At 54.9% G+C, this 15334-nt stretch overlaps 2 protein-coding genes across 2 annotated transcripts; one reads left to right on the forward strand and one right to left on the reverse strand.

Annotated features, from left to right (window-relative positions):
- The first annotated feature begins 873 nt into the window (after positions 1-873).
- LOC135407252 (avidin-like) lies at positions 874-2373 on the forward strand. The gene is made up of 4 exons (XM_064642142.1): positions 874-1030; positions 1128-1338; positions 1771-1891; positions 2224-2373. The coding sequence occupies exons 1-4, from the start codon at positions 959-961 to the stop codon at positions 2267-2269; spliced, it is 450 nt and encodes a 149-aa protein (XP_064498212.1). The 5' UTR covers positions 874-958; the 3' UTR covers positions 2270-2373.
- A 5310-nt stretch (positions 2374-7683) lies between these two features.
- LOC135407251 (non-lysosomal glucosylceramidase-like) lies at positions 7684-11094 on the reverse strand. The gene is made up of 4 exons (XM_064642141.1): positions 10884-11094; positions 10072-10311; positions 9598-9700; positions 7684-8299 (listed from the first exon to the last, which is right to left on the reverse strand). The coding sequence occupies exons 1-4, from the start codon at positions 11070-11072 to the stop codon at positions 8010-8012; spliced, it is 822 nt and encodes a 273-aa protein (XP_064498211.1). The 5' UTR covers positions 11073-11094; the 3' UTR covers positions 7684-8009.
- Between the last annotated feature and the right edge of the window lie 4240 nt (positions 11095-15334).

Genomic DNA, 15334 nt, shown 5'->3' on the forward strand with positions numbered 1-15334 from the left:
GGCTCAAATGTGAGATTAAAGAGAAAGACAAATTTGAAAAGTATTTCTGAGATGTGGCCAAGAGCTGCCCTGTCTCTATTTTAAGAAAAGGATTATTTCCTGGTGAGTAGGGCTCCATCACCTCTTGCTATGAGGACTGGGGGAATTAAAACATATTTTTTGGAGACTGCCCTGAAAAGCATTGAGAAATGGGTGAGAAACTCTGGCATGAACCCAGACACTTCAGCCTTCCTGGCCAGCCACAACTATAACGTAAGGGGAGTTATACAATATGTACTTACAGAGATTCAAGAATCCCTGTGTAAGTACAACTTTTGTCAGCATTAACATGCAATGTCCAAGATATTCAGGAAATATTGGTTTTTCATTAACTAAATAATTTCCTTCCAAGAAACACAAGCCAGTTTGTAAAAAGAGCAGCAAACATTCATGTCAGCTCCAGGCGAGAGGGGACGGGGCACTTTGAGTGTGGAGGGCCAAAAACAAATCCCGAGGGAATCCGGATGCTGGGTGGGTTTGCATGATCATGTCTGGTGAGGAAGAGCAGGGTGAGCTGTGTGCTGTGGCCAGTCCTGAGGTGCACTGGCTTTAAGGCTCCTGGCACTCCGGGGCACAGCAGTGACGTGGCAAATAGGTGGCAGAATGGACAACAGGTCCAGAGAGGAGTTTTCCCATCTCACCATTACTGACAGTCCTGGCAGAAGCCAGATTTGATCTGCAAGGCGCAGGGGAAGCAAGGAGGGGCATTTCCAGCAGTCTTTTCTGGGAATATCTGCTGCAATTACCCCCTCATATGGCTAGGAACCAAGACTTTGGAAACACCCAGATTGCACAATGCCCTGGCCAGAGCTGCCACCCACAGCCCTGGCAGCAATAAAAAGGAGAAGGAGCAGGAGCATTGGCAGAGTCCTGCAAGGAGCACCTCCCCAGGTACATCAGCTGTCTGCCTGCTGCAGAGATGGTGCAAGCAACTGTCTTCCTCCTGGTGCTCAGCCTGGCCCTGGGGGCTCACAGCCTCCCTCCAAAAAAGGTCAGATCAGGTCTGGGATGCAGAGGGCAGGGTGGGCAGGGTGGGCAAGGGCTGCAGGCTGTGCTGTGGCACCGGTACTGAGTCCCCTCTGCTGCAGTGCAACCTGATCGGGCACTGGGTCAATGATCTGGGCTCCAACATGAGCATCTCAGCTGTGAATGGAGATGGTGTCTTCTCCGGCTCCTACCTCACGGCTGTGTCAGCCACCACGAACGAGATCAAGGTGTCACCCCTGCAAGGAACTCTGCAACGCAAAAACCAGAAGGGCCAGCCCACCTTTGGCTTCACCGTCAACTGGAGCTTTTCAGGTACTTCTCCTTTCCCAACCTCCCTGGTGTGTCTCCAGACCTGCCCTGCCCTCCCTGCTGTGGTACCCTGGAAGCTCTTCTGCCCCTCCCTGCAGTGTCCTTGCTGATTCTCTGCCTTCCCCTGCACTGTGCCAGTGCTCTCTCATCCCCTCTGGTGCCCCTGATGCTCCCCCAGCCTTGTCCCTGGAGCTCCTTGGCTGCTGTCACCTCCCAGTCCCAGTGGGCAGGAGATGCAACAGAGGCTGAAGCTCACAGCTGTCTGCCCATTTCCATGCGAGACCCCCAGCCCTCTGAACCCTCCTGCCTGCTTTCCACATCCCCAATGTCCCAGGGGCCAGGCACAGCAGGGCTCTACTGTCCCGTGTGCTGGGGCAGGCACTGACCTGACACCCTGGTCAATGCATCACTGCACCTCCTGTCCTGTCTCTGCAGACTCCATCACCGTTTTCACGGGACAATGCTTCGTGGACAAGGATGGAAAGGAGACTTTGAGGACCATGTGGCTTCTGCGGTCACGCATGGACAACATTGAAAACGACTGGAAAGCCACCAGGTGAGCTCCCTGTCCCTGCCCTGCACAGGTCCCCTGTGCATCCCTGGGGGGTGTTGGAGCTGTTACAAATGAGTGGTTTGGGTTGCTTGCACTGTCACTGTCAAAGGTGTTGGCAAAAGCAGCTTCAATATCAGTTTGCAAAAGTGCAACTTAGCAAAGTTCGATGGCAAAGTTCACTGTATTGCTTGCTGCATGGGAAAAAGCATGTAAAAATAACAGCCTCTGCAGTCCCACTGCAGAGAAGGTGAAAATGCTATGGGAGAATACAGGGCTGGCTGGGCATTTGGACATTGTCATGTGCCACCCTTACATCTTCTTCTGTGTCCCTGCAGGGTTGGCACCAACATCTTCACCCGTGTGCAGCCACAGAAGGAGTGAGAAGGGCAGCAGGGGCGTTCCCAGGCTGGCAGCAACACTGGGGGGGAAGCCCCCACTCCTGCCCCACCACTTGTTTCTCCCAATAAAGCTTTGTTGCAAATCTCCACTGTTTCCTGTCCTGATGTTGAAAATTCGGAATATGTAAAAAAAACTTTTGTAGCCTTTGTTTGCTAAAATGTATAAACAGTAAAAAGTGCTGATAGCTGATGTGCTTGATTTGTGGAATACTCCTGAACACCCTGGCTTGTGCAACTCTGAGATAAATTATCAGTGACTCTGTCGAGAGTGTAATTATTGGCTTGTTGCACACTGGGGAACAAATCCAATTATTCTGGACGACAATTCCATGGCTCAGCACGGACATTCCCCATTCCCCTATAGCATCACACAGTCCCTTCTGTCAGCATATCTGAGACAAAATGTGTGTCCCCTGCTGTGACCCTCCAGGGTCTTCTTCTACAGCCCTGCCACCCCCCCATGGTCCCCAGGACCCCCCCTGGCCCAGGGGAGCCAGACCCCGCTCAGCTGGTGCAATGGCCGGTGGCCAATCTCCCACCGGGTGTCCTCTGGCAGGAGGCCCGGCAGGGGCGGCCGCTGCCCAGCCACAGCCCCCCTGCTATGGAAGGGGCCGATCGGGCGTGGGGCAGCAGCACAGGCAGAGCCACCACCAACAACACCATGGGGACCCTCAGCTGCTGCCTGCTGCTCACCCTGGTCCTGCTCATCCCTCACCAGGCTGCGGCCAGGAAGGTAAGGGCAGCCCTGGGGCAGAGCCTGGCCGTGCTGTGCTGTGCTGTCCCAGGGAGGAGGGTGGCTGGATGAGGTTGGCACTCCCTGGCTGTGTCATGCTGTGCACCACCATCCCTGTGGTGCACTGTGAGCAGGCACAGGGCTGCCTGCTGTTGCTGTGTCAGGCTCTGCCATCCTGGGGTGCAGTGTAAGCTGGCAAGGAGGCTGCCTGCTCTTGCTGTGCTTTCTGGTGTCATGTTGTGCCATGCTGTGCTGTGCTGTGCCACAGTCTGTTCTGCCATGCTGTCCTGTGCCATACTCTGCCAGCCCTGGGACAGAGTGTGCAGGGCCTGGGGGAGGGGGTTTACATGTTTTCACTGTGCTATGCAGTGCTGGCCTGTGCCACCCCAGCTCACACTGTTTATGTTATTTCTGCCTGAAGGGCTGAATGCTCTGATGCAGCCTTGAGGTACCCTGATGTGCCATCCTATGCCATCTCTCACACCATGCCATGCCATGCCATGCCATGCCATGCCATGCCAGAGTGCAGCATGTGTGAGACCAAGGGGCCTGCCAGCTCTGACTGTGCTGTTCTTGTAGGCCCTGTTGGTCACCTGGCCCTGGGATAGGGCAGTACCCAGCACCCCCAGCTCTCCCCTGCCCTGCCCAGGGAGAGGGAAATGCTGTCCCAGCTGGTGCCCATGCCATCATTCCCAGCTGCCACATGGAGGGGCCATGCCATGGGACACACCTCCCACTGCTCAGTGAGGCTGGAGGGGGGACCGTGGCTCAGCAGTGCCTGAGGCACCCACACAACTCCCAGTCCCCAGTGTGACCTGCAGGGCCTGTGGAGGAACGAGCTGGACTCCAACACGACCCTCTTGGCCCTGAACACAGCCGGCACCTTCTCGGGCTTCTACCACACTGCTGGGACAGCCGCCAACAAGCAGATCTGGGGTCACCCCTGCAAGGGGCCCAGCAGCACCCCGGTGCCAAGAGACACCCCACCTTCGGCTTCTCCGTGCACTGGCAGTTCTCAGGTACAGCAGTGCCGGCGATCCCCTGCCCGTGCTGGGAGTGAGGAGCCCTCCAGCTGGTGCTCCACAGCACTCAGAATGTCCAGAGGAACTCTGGCTGTGGGCACAGACTGCCCACACACACTTGCTTCTGCCCTGGGACGTGCTGCTGGGAGAGGTGCCTGTCTGGGGTGGGTAGCGGGGCTGTCTGTCTGGGAAAGGAGGCAGGGGTGTCCATCTGTGTGTCTGAGGGACATGGCAGAGTTGGAGCCCATCTGTCTGTCTGGGTGATGTGGAGCCAGCCCATCTGGCCAATCTGGCAGGCAGGTCCATTTCTCTGTCCAGGGAATGTGCTGCATTATATCTGTCTGTCTGTCTGTCTGTCTGTCTGCCAACATCAGGTGGCCCAGGTGTCTCTGTCTCGAGGTGCAAGCTCTGAGCCCCCTCTGCCTCTCTCCAACCCTGCCAGACTCCACCACAGCCTTTGTAGGCCAGTGCTCTGTGGATCGCCGTGGGAAGGAGACACTGGAAACCACATGGCTCCTGTGGGAAGAGGTCCTATCCCACAGGGACACCTGGAAAGCCACCAGCTGAGCCCTGTGCTGGCCCTCCCACCCCACAGCCCTCACTCCCCTCCTCCTGACATGTCTTCCTTGCAGGGTTGGCACCTTCATCTTCACCCGCCTCAAGTGATGGGAAAAGGGCCCAGAGCTGCCTCCAGCCTGCTGTCCTTCTGCATCCCCAAGGCTCTCCACTGTAGCAGTCTCAGGCTCGGGCTTCTGCCTGCTCCCAGCATCCTGCGCAGGAAACACACCCTCACCTTGCCCTGCTTCTTCCCAGTGCCTCCCAGCAACGTGCTGGTGGGGCTCTCCCTTCCCAAAGCTTGCTGCTCCCACACATGGAGCCAAATATAGCCTTCTCCAACTGGCAGAGAGCCATGCCCCATGTGTCCCTGGGATGCAAGCAGCCACTCTGTGGCCATGGGCAGAGCAAGGGGGGGACGGGTGGTGACTGGGGGAGCAGAGGGACGTGTTTTGGAGGGGCTGGAAGGGATGGGGCTGGGGGACAGGAGAAGTACAGGTGCTGGGTAATTCTGCTTCCTGACCATGGCTTCAGGCCTCAGCAGGTGCCTTCTTGCCCATGCATGTTTGGGACATTCACAGGGGCCTTGTGGTGGGTGGCCTCAGGCAGCATCCCCAGCATGGAGCAGCGGGATACCCCACAGCCAGGGATCAGGGTGAAGGCTGCATGCTGGCAAGCCACTACTGTCAGCTGGCCTCATCCTGTGTCTCTGCCTCCATTTCCAACTCCTGCTGGGGATGGTGGGCTTGGTGCTGTTTGCACATGTAGGGGAGAGCTGGGGGCCGGGCTCCACAGATTGCAATCCGGGATGTTGGCGTGGTCCAAAAGCCATGCTGGATACTGGAGGGAACATGAGAGGGACCTGGAGCTCCAGGGGACGCTGCTGGGGAGACGGGGTGGCTAAAGCCACATACTGAAGGGCTCCATGGTCTGTGTGCACAGCTCTGCATGTATTTCCCAATACTTGCCTGTCCCCTGATTAGTGAGAGAGTGGAACAGGGTACAGATCTTTTATGATGTTCAAATTCACAGGATGTCATCTGTACCTTAAACTTTGTTTTATCAGCTAATTAGGAAAGGGAACAAACCAAACAGGGGCCCTTTGCACTGATATGACTGAAACTGGAACTCACTAATCCATCATTTCAGCAACTCATGAAGTTTCATTAGTTACATAATGTGTACTGTGCAGCTCCCAGCTCCTGCTCCTGAGCACCAGAGGGAGAAGCTGTGTGGGCAGGGAGAGGTGCAGAGCCTGCCTTGGACTGCAGGATGGCTGGGGGAAGCAACTGCCGGATGGGGTAGGGATTCTGGGGCAGAAAGCACACAGTGCCTCCAGCTCCTGCAGGGCAGGGTGGAAGCCCAGAGACAGCCCTCAACCAGTAGACATGGGGTAAGATCTCCCAGACTGGGTGATGCCAGTGGGAAGCCCCACACAATCCCTCCTACATCCTGGTTCCCACTCATCCCCGTTCTCATCTCTGTTCCAGACCCCATGTCCATTTCCACCCCTGTTCCAGTCCCCATCCCCACTCTCATCCCCACCTTCAAGCCTCATCCTTGCCCCGTCCCCATCCCCCAAACCTCTGCTTCCAGCCCCATCTCTGTTCCTGTCCCCATCTCCATCCCTATCCACATCCCCTATCCCTCATCCTTGTCCCCATTCCCACCCCCGTTCCCAACTCCCGCGCCTCTTCAACATCCTCCTCTCCTCCAATGCCCCATCCCTCTCCCCATCCCCACTCCCATCCCCATTCGTCCTCCAAGTGCCACCCCAGGGCTTTCTGGCCTGTTGGTTGTGCCAACATCTCCCTCTGAGCACATCTGTGAATGGATGTAAACTCCCTATAGCAAGTGTAGTAGGACTGCTGCCAGATCGGATCTATAGTTATGTCTCTTTTATAATTGTGGCAAAGCATCTGTGGTGGTTTGGGCTAGGCCTTCCTTGGTGACCAGTTTGTAACCAAGGAAGGGTCCAGATTTACCCAGTATTCCCTACGATTTTTAGGGAAGCCAGACTATAAGAAGAAAGGAGGAGAGGCCTTCGCTCTCTTTCCTTCTGGCAGCTTGGAGGTGCAGGTTCCCTGCTGTCGGGTGTGCCGTGCTGGGGAGCGAGGCCTGGTTAGGCCTTGCCGACCTTGGGAGGTGGAGGTTGCCGGCGATGGGTCCAGAGCGACTCTCTGTTGTCCCAAGGAAAGTGTGAGATATTTCCTTGCTAACTCTTTTACTTACTAGATCTCGGGTCACTAATTGGGATATATATATGTATTATTTTGGTTTTGTTCCTTTTCCCTTCCCCTTTTGGTGGAGATGCTGGGGGGTTTGGGGGGTGTCGGGGCGGCGCCGGCCGCGCACCCCACAGCTGAGGGCTGCCAGCTCTGATGGTGCAGGCTCTGGGGGTACTGTTGGTCACCTGACCCTCATATAGGGCAGTACCCAGCACCCCCAGCTCTTCCCTGCCCTGCCCAGGGAGGGAGTGGTGCTATCCCACTGGTGCCAGCAGTCCCAGATGCCAGGCAGAGGGGCTTTGCCATGGGACATGCATCCCACTGCTTTGTGAAGCTGAAAGTGGGACTGAGTCTTGGCATAGAAATAAGGATGGCAAACCAGATATATTTTTATAAAAGGAAGTGATTTCCTACAATAATTAGACAAAAATATCTTCATTTAACTACAGAGTATGGAAGCTATGGAAGCTACACAGAATGGAAGCTACCATACTACTAGTATAGTATAATGCCACTATTTTGAAGCTATATTAAAGCCAACAAAAACAATTGTGGAGTCTGATATTACCCACCCATACCAATGACTGTGGGCAAATCTCTTTTGCTCAGACTCCAGGAGTAGCCTTGAGGGATGTCCCCATTCCAGGGAGGAAACTCCACACACATTCCAAGCAGGGGTGTGTTCAAGGACCCTGCCGTTAAAAAGAGGGACTGGGCTTTTACAGCGATTTGGGCTGGCCCCATCCCTGCATTCCCAGCCCTCCAGCCCAACCTCAGAAGAAAAAGGAGGGCGGCAAGGGCTCCCTCTTCTGGCTTGGTCCCCTGGCAAAGAAGACAATAAGAAATGGAAGGAGACAGCTTTATTTATTAAGAACTTGAAGTGATTTATCCCCTTCAATGTGCTCCACTGCTTGCCCCCGGCGCCAGCAGGGAGGGGGGCCATGGTACCAGACCAGGACCTGCTGCTTGGGCTCAGATTGTCACCGTCCAGGGAGCCAGGTCTCCCCTGGGGATTGGATCTGCCACAGGCCCTCCTGGGGCAGAGCCACTCAGTCTGTGCAGTGTCACCCAACCACAACCACCAAAGCCACGTGCCTGCGTGCACCAGTCCAACATCCTCACACACACATGCACCCACACTTTTTATTCCAACAGGCCAGGTCCCCACCTTACCCAACTCTCTGACTACACAAGAGGACTCCTGTGCCACTGGGCAAGAGACCAGCCCCAGTTTGGAATGGCTGGTGAGCTTGCAGGCTTATCAGAGCCCTGAGCAATGGGGAAGGCGAGGCACAGGCTCCACTGGAGACAACCCACCCACTTGAAGGGCGGCTTCTCCTTGGAGCCAAAGTGAACACACGGCATATCCCAAGCCAGGGCCAATTCCAGTGTCCTGTGTCCCCGGGCAGGCACTCTGCAGCTGGCACACACCGCTGCTGCCGTCACCTCCCCCTTCTCCGTCACGCTGCTTTGACCTGATGGGAAAAATGATCGTATTCGTAAGGGACCAAGGAAGTCCTGTGAAGGGGTAAATGAAGATCACACACACCCCAGAGGGGATTGAGACCCTTTGGGCATAGCACAGCCCCGCTGCAACCTGCAAGTTACAGCCCCAGGGTTTTAAGGGATGACTGTTGCTGCAGGAAAAGATCCATTCCATGGGCGGAGTCCTCAGTCAAAGCAGAGGAACAAATTAGGCAGGAAAAGCCACCAGGCATGAGTGGAAGGCACAGAAGTCCCATGACTTTGTATCCGTGCTGCTCAGAGACACTGACTTTCTAGTGACAGTCATTGCTTCCAGCTTTTTGCAGGGTGTTTGAGCCATGCTGGTATTTAAGAAAAGCCCTGAGGCAGCTGCATAATTATCTGCTGGTTGTGACATGTGTACAAGGTAAACTCATTAGAGCAACAATTTTAACATAAGCACAGATCCTGACTATGATAATATCTGGCATTCATGAAGGAAAACCACATCCCAATAGCCTGAAGAGCTCTGAATGCATCCAGGCAGGAAGCTTATTTTTCCAGAAATATTCACACAAATACTTCATTTACAGAATGGAAGGTCCAAGAAATATTGCAAAGACCCAATGTCAGCATCACTAGTTTGTCAGCATCATCCTTGCTTAAAAGCTGACAGAGACATTAGGCAAATGGCCACCTTTCATGGCAAGAGGAGGTGAGCAGCAAGGGCTGGGACCTTGCCTGAAGCACCCTGCTTCCAGGCTCCTCCCAAGGGAGCGAGCAGACAGCTGAAGGATGATGCAGAGTTATCTAGGGAATACCGGAGACCTTTGGGGAACTGGTACAGTAACAAGCAGACAGCAAGTGATGGCAGCACCAAATGCCAAGGGCTGCTAAACACCTGCTGGAACCAGTCTGATGGGACACAGCTCACTCATCTGGCAACAGGGACTGAGGGAAGGTGGCTGGGCAGCACCCTGGCTACCCAGCACAAACCTCAGCTCAGTGGGCAACCTCACACAGACTAAGGAGATACTGGCACCTGGAACTAACAATGCCAGGAACAGCCCCAAAGTGGTGTGAACACCACTCTTTCAGAGAGGCACACAAGGACAAGCAACGGAAAGGTTGGATACAGCCTAAAGTTGGGAAGAAGCCACAGCATCCCACAGAGCTTTTAGCAATGGCACCGAGGTGGCTGGAGGAAGGGAATTCTGCCTTGGCTCAGGTACCCTGTGCCCCACAACCAGGGGTCACCCATTGCCCCTATTCCCCCTTCATGTGTCCCATGGAGGATGGAGGGACTAACCAGTGGGTGAATCCAGCCTGCCATCCTGCAGGAGGTCCTGCCACACCTCTCTACCCAATCCCGTGGGATTGAATGCCATCAGGTGGGTGACTCTCGTGCCAGCCTGGAGAAGGGAAGAGAATCCTCAGGGGCTGGTACTTTGGAGGGGCAGATGCAGGCTCTCCACCCCCAACAACAACACTGGTATGTCACACTCACTTCCTGCTTGTTGCGCTCCAAGCGCAACTCCAAACCTACTCACCCACTGCCCTGCAAGCTTCATCCACAGTTTCTCTCTTGCCACTTAGCCAAAAACAGGTTGCCCTCAGGGAAGTCATGTCCCCATCTCTGAGATCAGGCAAGTGCTGAGAACCAGTGCCGGCCCCAGGCCATTGCCCACCAGTCCTTTACCAGCTGCCTGGAAGCAGCTCCACCCCAGCCAGCAGAGATGCACAACCCTCCAGCAGGAGCCACAGCACCAGGGCAGCTCCTTACCTTCTCCCGGGCAGAGATGGCGAGAGTGAAGGGGTTCACACTCGTGCAGTGGTGCAGCAGGACTCCAGCAACTCGCTCGCCATCCTTCTCCAAGGCAAAGGTCTCATTCCAGCGCCCTCCGCTCCTGTCCTCCTTCGTTCCCATGCCGTTCTGCAGGCTGAACATGATGGACACTTCCACGTCCTCATCCCTCCCGTTCTCCACCTCCCAAATGAACACTCCCACTGGCAGGCTGGAGTCCTGGCAGAGACAGAGAATGCTGTGTACATGGCTGGTGCTCCTCCATTGGCTGCTGGAGCATGATTTCTCTCACTGCAGGGGAAACCACGCAGGACACAGGGGGAGGATCAAGAGCACCAGGAACAACTCAGTCTTGGAGTCTGTTGCCAAGCTGAGGAGGACCAGCAGGAGCAGAGGAATTTATGGGGCAGGTAATACAAAATTCAGAAGAGGAGCCCTGGGCTAGCAAACAGCACACCCGGCAAGAGGGAGACGGAAAGAAGCATTTAAGGCTCAGCTGAGTGTCTCATCCCTCAGCTGCCTGGCAGGTTGATACAGGCTCACGTGCTTCCCTGGGGTAAGAGGAAGGTCAGATGTGTCAGCAGCACAGCCTGCCACCCTCATCTGGGGCTGGGAGCCAGCACGAACAGCGTGAGGGAGTGCTGAGCCATCCCTTGCTGCCATCCCGAGCTCCCGCATTGCTGCAGGGGTTCCCCCTGCCTGGGACCATTGCTGAGCAGGGATGTGGGGAAACATTGGGAAAGCCCAGCTAATAAGCAGCTCTTCCCTTTGGGATGTCATCACCTCCTTACCTTACAGTCATGGGGGATGACAGGAGAGACCTGTCGGCAAGTGAGCACCACCTTCTGCCCCGGGAGCTCATAGACCATCCAGGCCCGGGGGTACAGGGCGTGGTAAAAGGCATAGTGGCCACAGTAGCCCCAGTTCCAGCTCTGCAGAGTGCTGGGTCTCTCCACAGACAAGACCTGCTGGTAAATCATCTGCCCCTTGCAACGCAGGCACACAGTGAACTGGAGAGGAGAGGAACACACGTAGGGAATGAGATGAGCCCAATGACAGATGTCCCAATGGCCCAGGCTGCTGCAGTGCCACTGACTCCCCCTGCATACCCTGCTGTACCTACCTGGTTGGCAAGGACTGTTTCATGGTTCTAAATGCCAGGATTCAGTTCCCAGCGGCAGAACTTGCCTCCAAAACACCATTTGTCTAAAAACAGAGAAAAAAGTGTATGAAATTTTCCACATGTTATTTGCTGCCCTAAAAAATCGAAAATTGATATCTGAATTAACTATGGCTTCTTTGGGTCCCTCAAATCTGTTGCTCTTCACTTGCAAGAGAAGAATTGGCTGTAGATTCCTCAGGTGGGGTGGGATGGAAAGAGCAGCTGCTGGTGGTGCCATATCTGGAAGAGAGCTGAGCACTGGAGAGCCATTGTATGGATTCTTTATGCTCCATGGGCAGTTGTCAGACCAAAAGTTTCTGGTGGTGATGGAGAGGCAGACAAGTGTGCTGACTGAAGGAAGGAGTGACTTTGTGTGTGGGAGGGTGATGAACCACTTCATCATCTATTGGTAAATAGGAGGGCAGTTTCAGGTGACTTTACCTGGGAGCATTTTTTGCTGAAGACTTAGGGATTTAATGAGAAACGGGCCTGGGGTCAGGCCCTCCTGTGAGGGGTGGGACTGGGGCTATGCATGGACTCCAGGCAGGATCTGGCCCAGACAGCTCACTGGAAGTGGGACTGATGAACTTTTGTCTTCTGTTCCTGTGAGCATCGAGGTGCTTTTCCATGTATTTTGATCCCTTGCCTGACTGGCAGCACTCCTGTTTGTAACCTCATTAACATGCCCTTGCTGCGTGCACAAGTCAGTAATGAAATGTAAGAGAAGCCTGTGACCCGGTGCTGAAGAAACTGTGCCCCAAAAGCTTGTGCCAGAGATGGCTGCTTCACACCAGCCCTTTGGTGATCCCCAGAGCAGCCCGTGGACTTCTCTGCAGAGGCAGACTGAGGAAGAATGGCTGTGTGGATGCTTGGCTTTAGCAGAGCTGAGAGGGATTTGCTGATTTTCCCTTGAGCCTGCCAAGGTGTCTGGTTGAAGTGTCCAGCCTCCCCTGGCAAGCTCCTGCCTGGTGTCATCACAGCTTCTGCTTGACTGCTTTTTGCTTGGCTGGCCAGTTGTTTCTGTGCTCCAGTAGAGTTGGTTGGTTGCTTTTGGTTTCTTTTTGTTTGTGGGGTTTCATTTTGATTTTCTTTGTCCTTTTTTTCTGTTTTGGCAAGAGCTTGCTCAGCATGATAATGCAGTCTGTTCTGGTAACTGTCTTCAGATCCAGCCTTAATGTTTTGAACTTTTTTTCCCCCTTATTCTGGGAGGGAGGTTTTTGTCCTGGTAATCATCTGAAATAGTTGTTTATCGAGTGACCATTGTTGACCTTTCACAAGTCTTTAACTTTCACTTTGGAAAAAAGGTTCTGGTATCTCCTACAGAGAGCAAACCACCAGGGGTCGTGTGCTTCTGAGTCTGACCTCTTCATCCCCAGTCTTCTCTCTCTCAGACTCTCTCACTCTAGGCCATGACCCTTTGCATCATCACCCGATTACAAAACTGAAAGGATTAACTTGCTTTGGAAATCACTCAAACTAAGACTTGTTTTTCCCCTTGAACCAAAGCTGAATTTTACTTGTACTTTCTTTCCCCAAAATTCCCAGCATTTACTCAAACAAATCTGCTTGTATCCACAACATTCACTTTGCAGCTGCAAGATAGATTCTGTTGTCATCAGACCAGTTTGGCCATAACTTTTGCCTTTGGCAGGAAGTTTCCTCAAGCCTTGCTGATCCTGGACTGTCTGTTGGCCAACTCGGGCCAGCGTCCCACCTCTTGAAAGCATCGTGATGCCTCCTATAGCTGGTGCAGAGGCCGAGAGAACCTAATGAGAAATGGGCCTGTGGCCTTGTCAGGGAAAGTCTGGGCCTCAGATAGTCCTCAGCCTGAGCAATGAGACCATAAAACGGATGGGGGTGGTGTGGTTGGCCAGGTCCCCAAAGCAAACTCCCAAGAGACGTGGGAGGGTTGGCCAGTGACTGAGGGTGAGAAGCTGGTTTTGGAGAGGCACTAGCTGGATGAGCTCTCAGCCTGCTCACAAGGAAGGGTTAGTGTTAGGTACAAGTAAACCTCTCCTGCAGTCAACGGGCAGGGTAAAGTGGGGACGTTAAGTGTGTGGATGTGTGTGTGAGGATGTTGGACTGGTGCACGCAGGCACGTGGCTTTGGTAGTTGTGGTGAGGTGACACTGGACAGACTGAGTGGCTCTGCCCCAGGAGGGCCTGTGGCAGATCCAATCCCCAGGGGAGACCCGGCTCCCTGGACGGTGACAATCTGAGCCCAAGCAGCAGGTCCTGGTCTGGTACCATGGCCCCCCTCCCTGCTGGTGCCAGGGGCAGGCAGTGGAGCACATTGAAGGGGATAAATCACTTGAAGTTCCTGATAAATTTGTCCAGCTGTCTCCTTTCATTCTTCATTGTCTTCTTTGCCAGGGGACCAAGCCAGAAGAGGGAACCCTTGCTGCTTCCCTTCCTCTTCTGGGGCTGGGCTGGAGGGCTGGGATGCAGAGAGGGGGCCAGCCCAAATCGCAGCTGGCTCCTGTGGAGTTTTGCTCAAGGCACCAACCCATCTCTCCAGCTGTGATGGCAGGCAAGACCTGCCCCCTGCCTCTTACTGGCTCCTCTGCTGCCTGCAGGGGGGCAAGGCCAGGAGGCAGAAAAGGGCTCCGTGGTGAGCAGCTGTGCCAGAGGCTGGCACTAACCAAACCATGTGCCATTCTGCCCAGGGCTGGGCACCTTGTTTCCTTTTTCTCCTTTCTCATTCAGCACAGCACTTGAAGGCTATGCCAGCCTCGTTAGGGAAGGGTGGGGGATAGGGAGATCCACTGCCCTTCCTGTTGTGTCCCCAGACAGACAGTGATGAAAACTGGGGGCTGTGTGGGTGCCTCGGGCACTGATGAGTCACAGCCATCCCTCCAGCCTCCCTAAGCAGTGGGACATGTGTCCTGCATGTATGGGGCTGGCAAGGCCCCTCTGTGTGGCACCAGGGACCAGCGGCATGGGCAGCGGCTGGGACAGCACCTCTTCCTCCCAGGGAGGGCAAGGGAGAGCTGGGAGTGATGGATACCCTCCTATACCGAGGGGAGGTGACCAACAGCACCCCCAGGAGCAGCACAGCCAGAGCTGGCAGTCTCCTGGTCACTCATGCTGCTTGTGAGATGGCATGGCATGGAGTGGGCTGGCATCAGATGCCACAGCAGGGCACAACAAGAGCATGCAGCTCATCAGACGATATGGTATGGCACAGCCAGGGCACACAGCCCCTCATCCAGCCACCCTGCACCCTGGGACAGCACAGCATGGCTCAGCAGGGCCAGACTGCCCCAGGGCTGCCCTTACCTTCCTGGCTGCAGCCTCATGCAGGACAAACAGGACCAGGGTGAGCAGCAGCAGCAGCTGCGGGTCCCCATGGTGTTGTTGGTGGTGGCTCTGCCTGTGCTGCTGCCCCACGCCCGCTCGGCCCCTCTTATATAAGAGGGGCTGCTGACCCTCTGACAAAGGACACCCACATGGTGGGAGAGTCCCATCCCCTCTGGGGATGCACAGGGGACCCATGCAAGGTCAGATGAAGCTGGACAGACAAAAGAGCATCAAGGACAACACAGGGAGGGCAGGAGAGGTCTGGAGACACCACAGGTAGAACAGGGGATTTTTGACAATATTGCAGTGAAGGGCAGGAGAGCTCTGGGGACATACAAGAAGGGCTATAAGCTCTTTCTGTCCACTTTAGAGCTTAGTGCTCCCTTAATCCTTAATAGCCTTCAGGGCTGGGGTAGGCAGCAGCCTGTCCTACCTGTTGTGACCATTCATCCTCTGCTTGCCTGTCCCGGAAGCTGGTGCAGGCAGGGGATCACTGCAGCAGCCCAATGCTGTCAAGTGGGTGACAGATGGGCCTTTCTTCACTCCCCAGGGGAGTGTTCCTGCTTCTGTGTGGGTAGAGGAATAACAATATCCAGGAAGGAAATATCGTCCCGGATGTGGCTCCCCCAAACCAGCTGGTGTCATCCTGGCATGGCAGAGACCACTGATGATGGAGAGGGACAGAGATGCCCTCCCTTGGGGTCCCCAGGGTGAGGCTGGTGGGGACAGGGGTGCTGAGACATCAGTGTGGCTCACCTGCGGTTCCCACTTCCACTTGTGT

Source organism: Pseudopipra pipra, chromosome Z, assembly GCF_036250125.1.
Source record: "Pseudopipra pipra isolate bDixPip1 chromosome Z, bDixPip1.hap1, whole genome shotgun sequence".
NCBI classification, from domain to species: Eukaryota; Metazoa; Chordata; class Aves; order Passeriformes; family Pipridae; genus Pseudopipra; species Pseudopipra pipra.

Excerpts from the sequence above, each read along its gene's own strand:
- LOC135407252 (XM_064642142.1), top strand. The coding sequence starts at position 959 with ATGGTGCAAGCAACTGTCTTCCTCCTGGTGCTCAGCCTGGCCCTGGGG. Across the intron at positions 1,031-1,127 it reads ACAGCCTCCCTCCAAAAAAG|TGCAACCTGATCGGGCACTG; the intron begins GTCAGATCAGGT and ends CCTCTGCTGCAG. Across the intron at positions 1,339-1,770 it reads CGTCAACTGGAGCTTTTCAG|ACTCCATCACCGTTTTCACG; the intron begins GTACTTCTCCTT and ends CTGTCTCTGCAG.
- LOC135407251 (XM_064642141.1), bottom strand. The coding sequence starts at position 11,072 with ATGATTTACCAGCAGGTCTTGTCTGTGGAGAGACCCAGCACTCTGCAG. Across the intron at positions 10,312-10,883 it reads TCATCCCCCATGACTGTAAG|GACTCCAGCCTGCCAGTGGG; the intron begins GTAAGGAGGTGA and ends TGTCTCTGCCAG. Across the intron at positions 8,300-9,597 it reads CAGGCTGGATTCACCCACTG|GTCAAAGCAGCGTGACGGAG; the intron begins GTTAGTCCCTCC and ends TTTTCCCATCAG.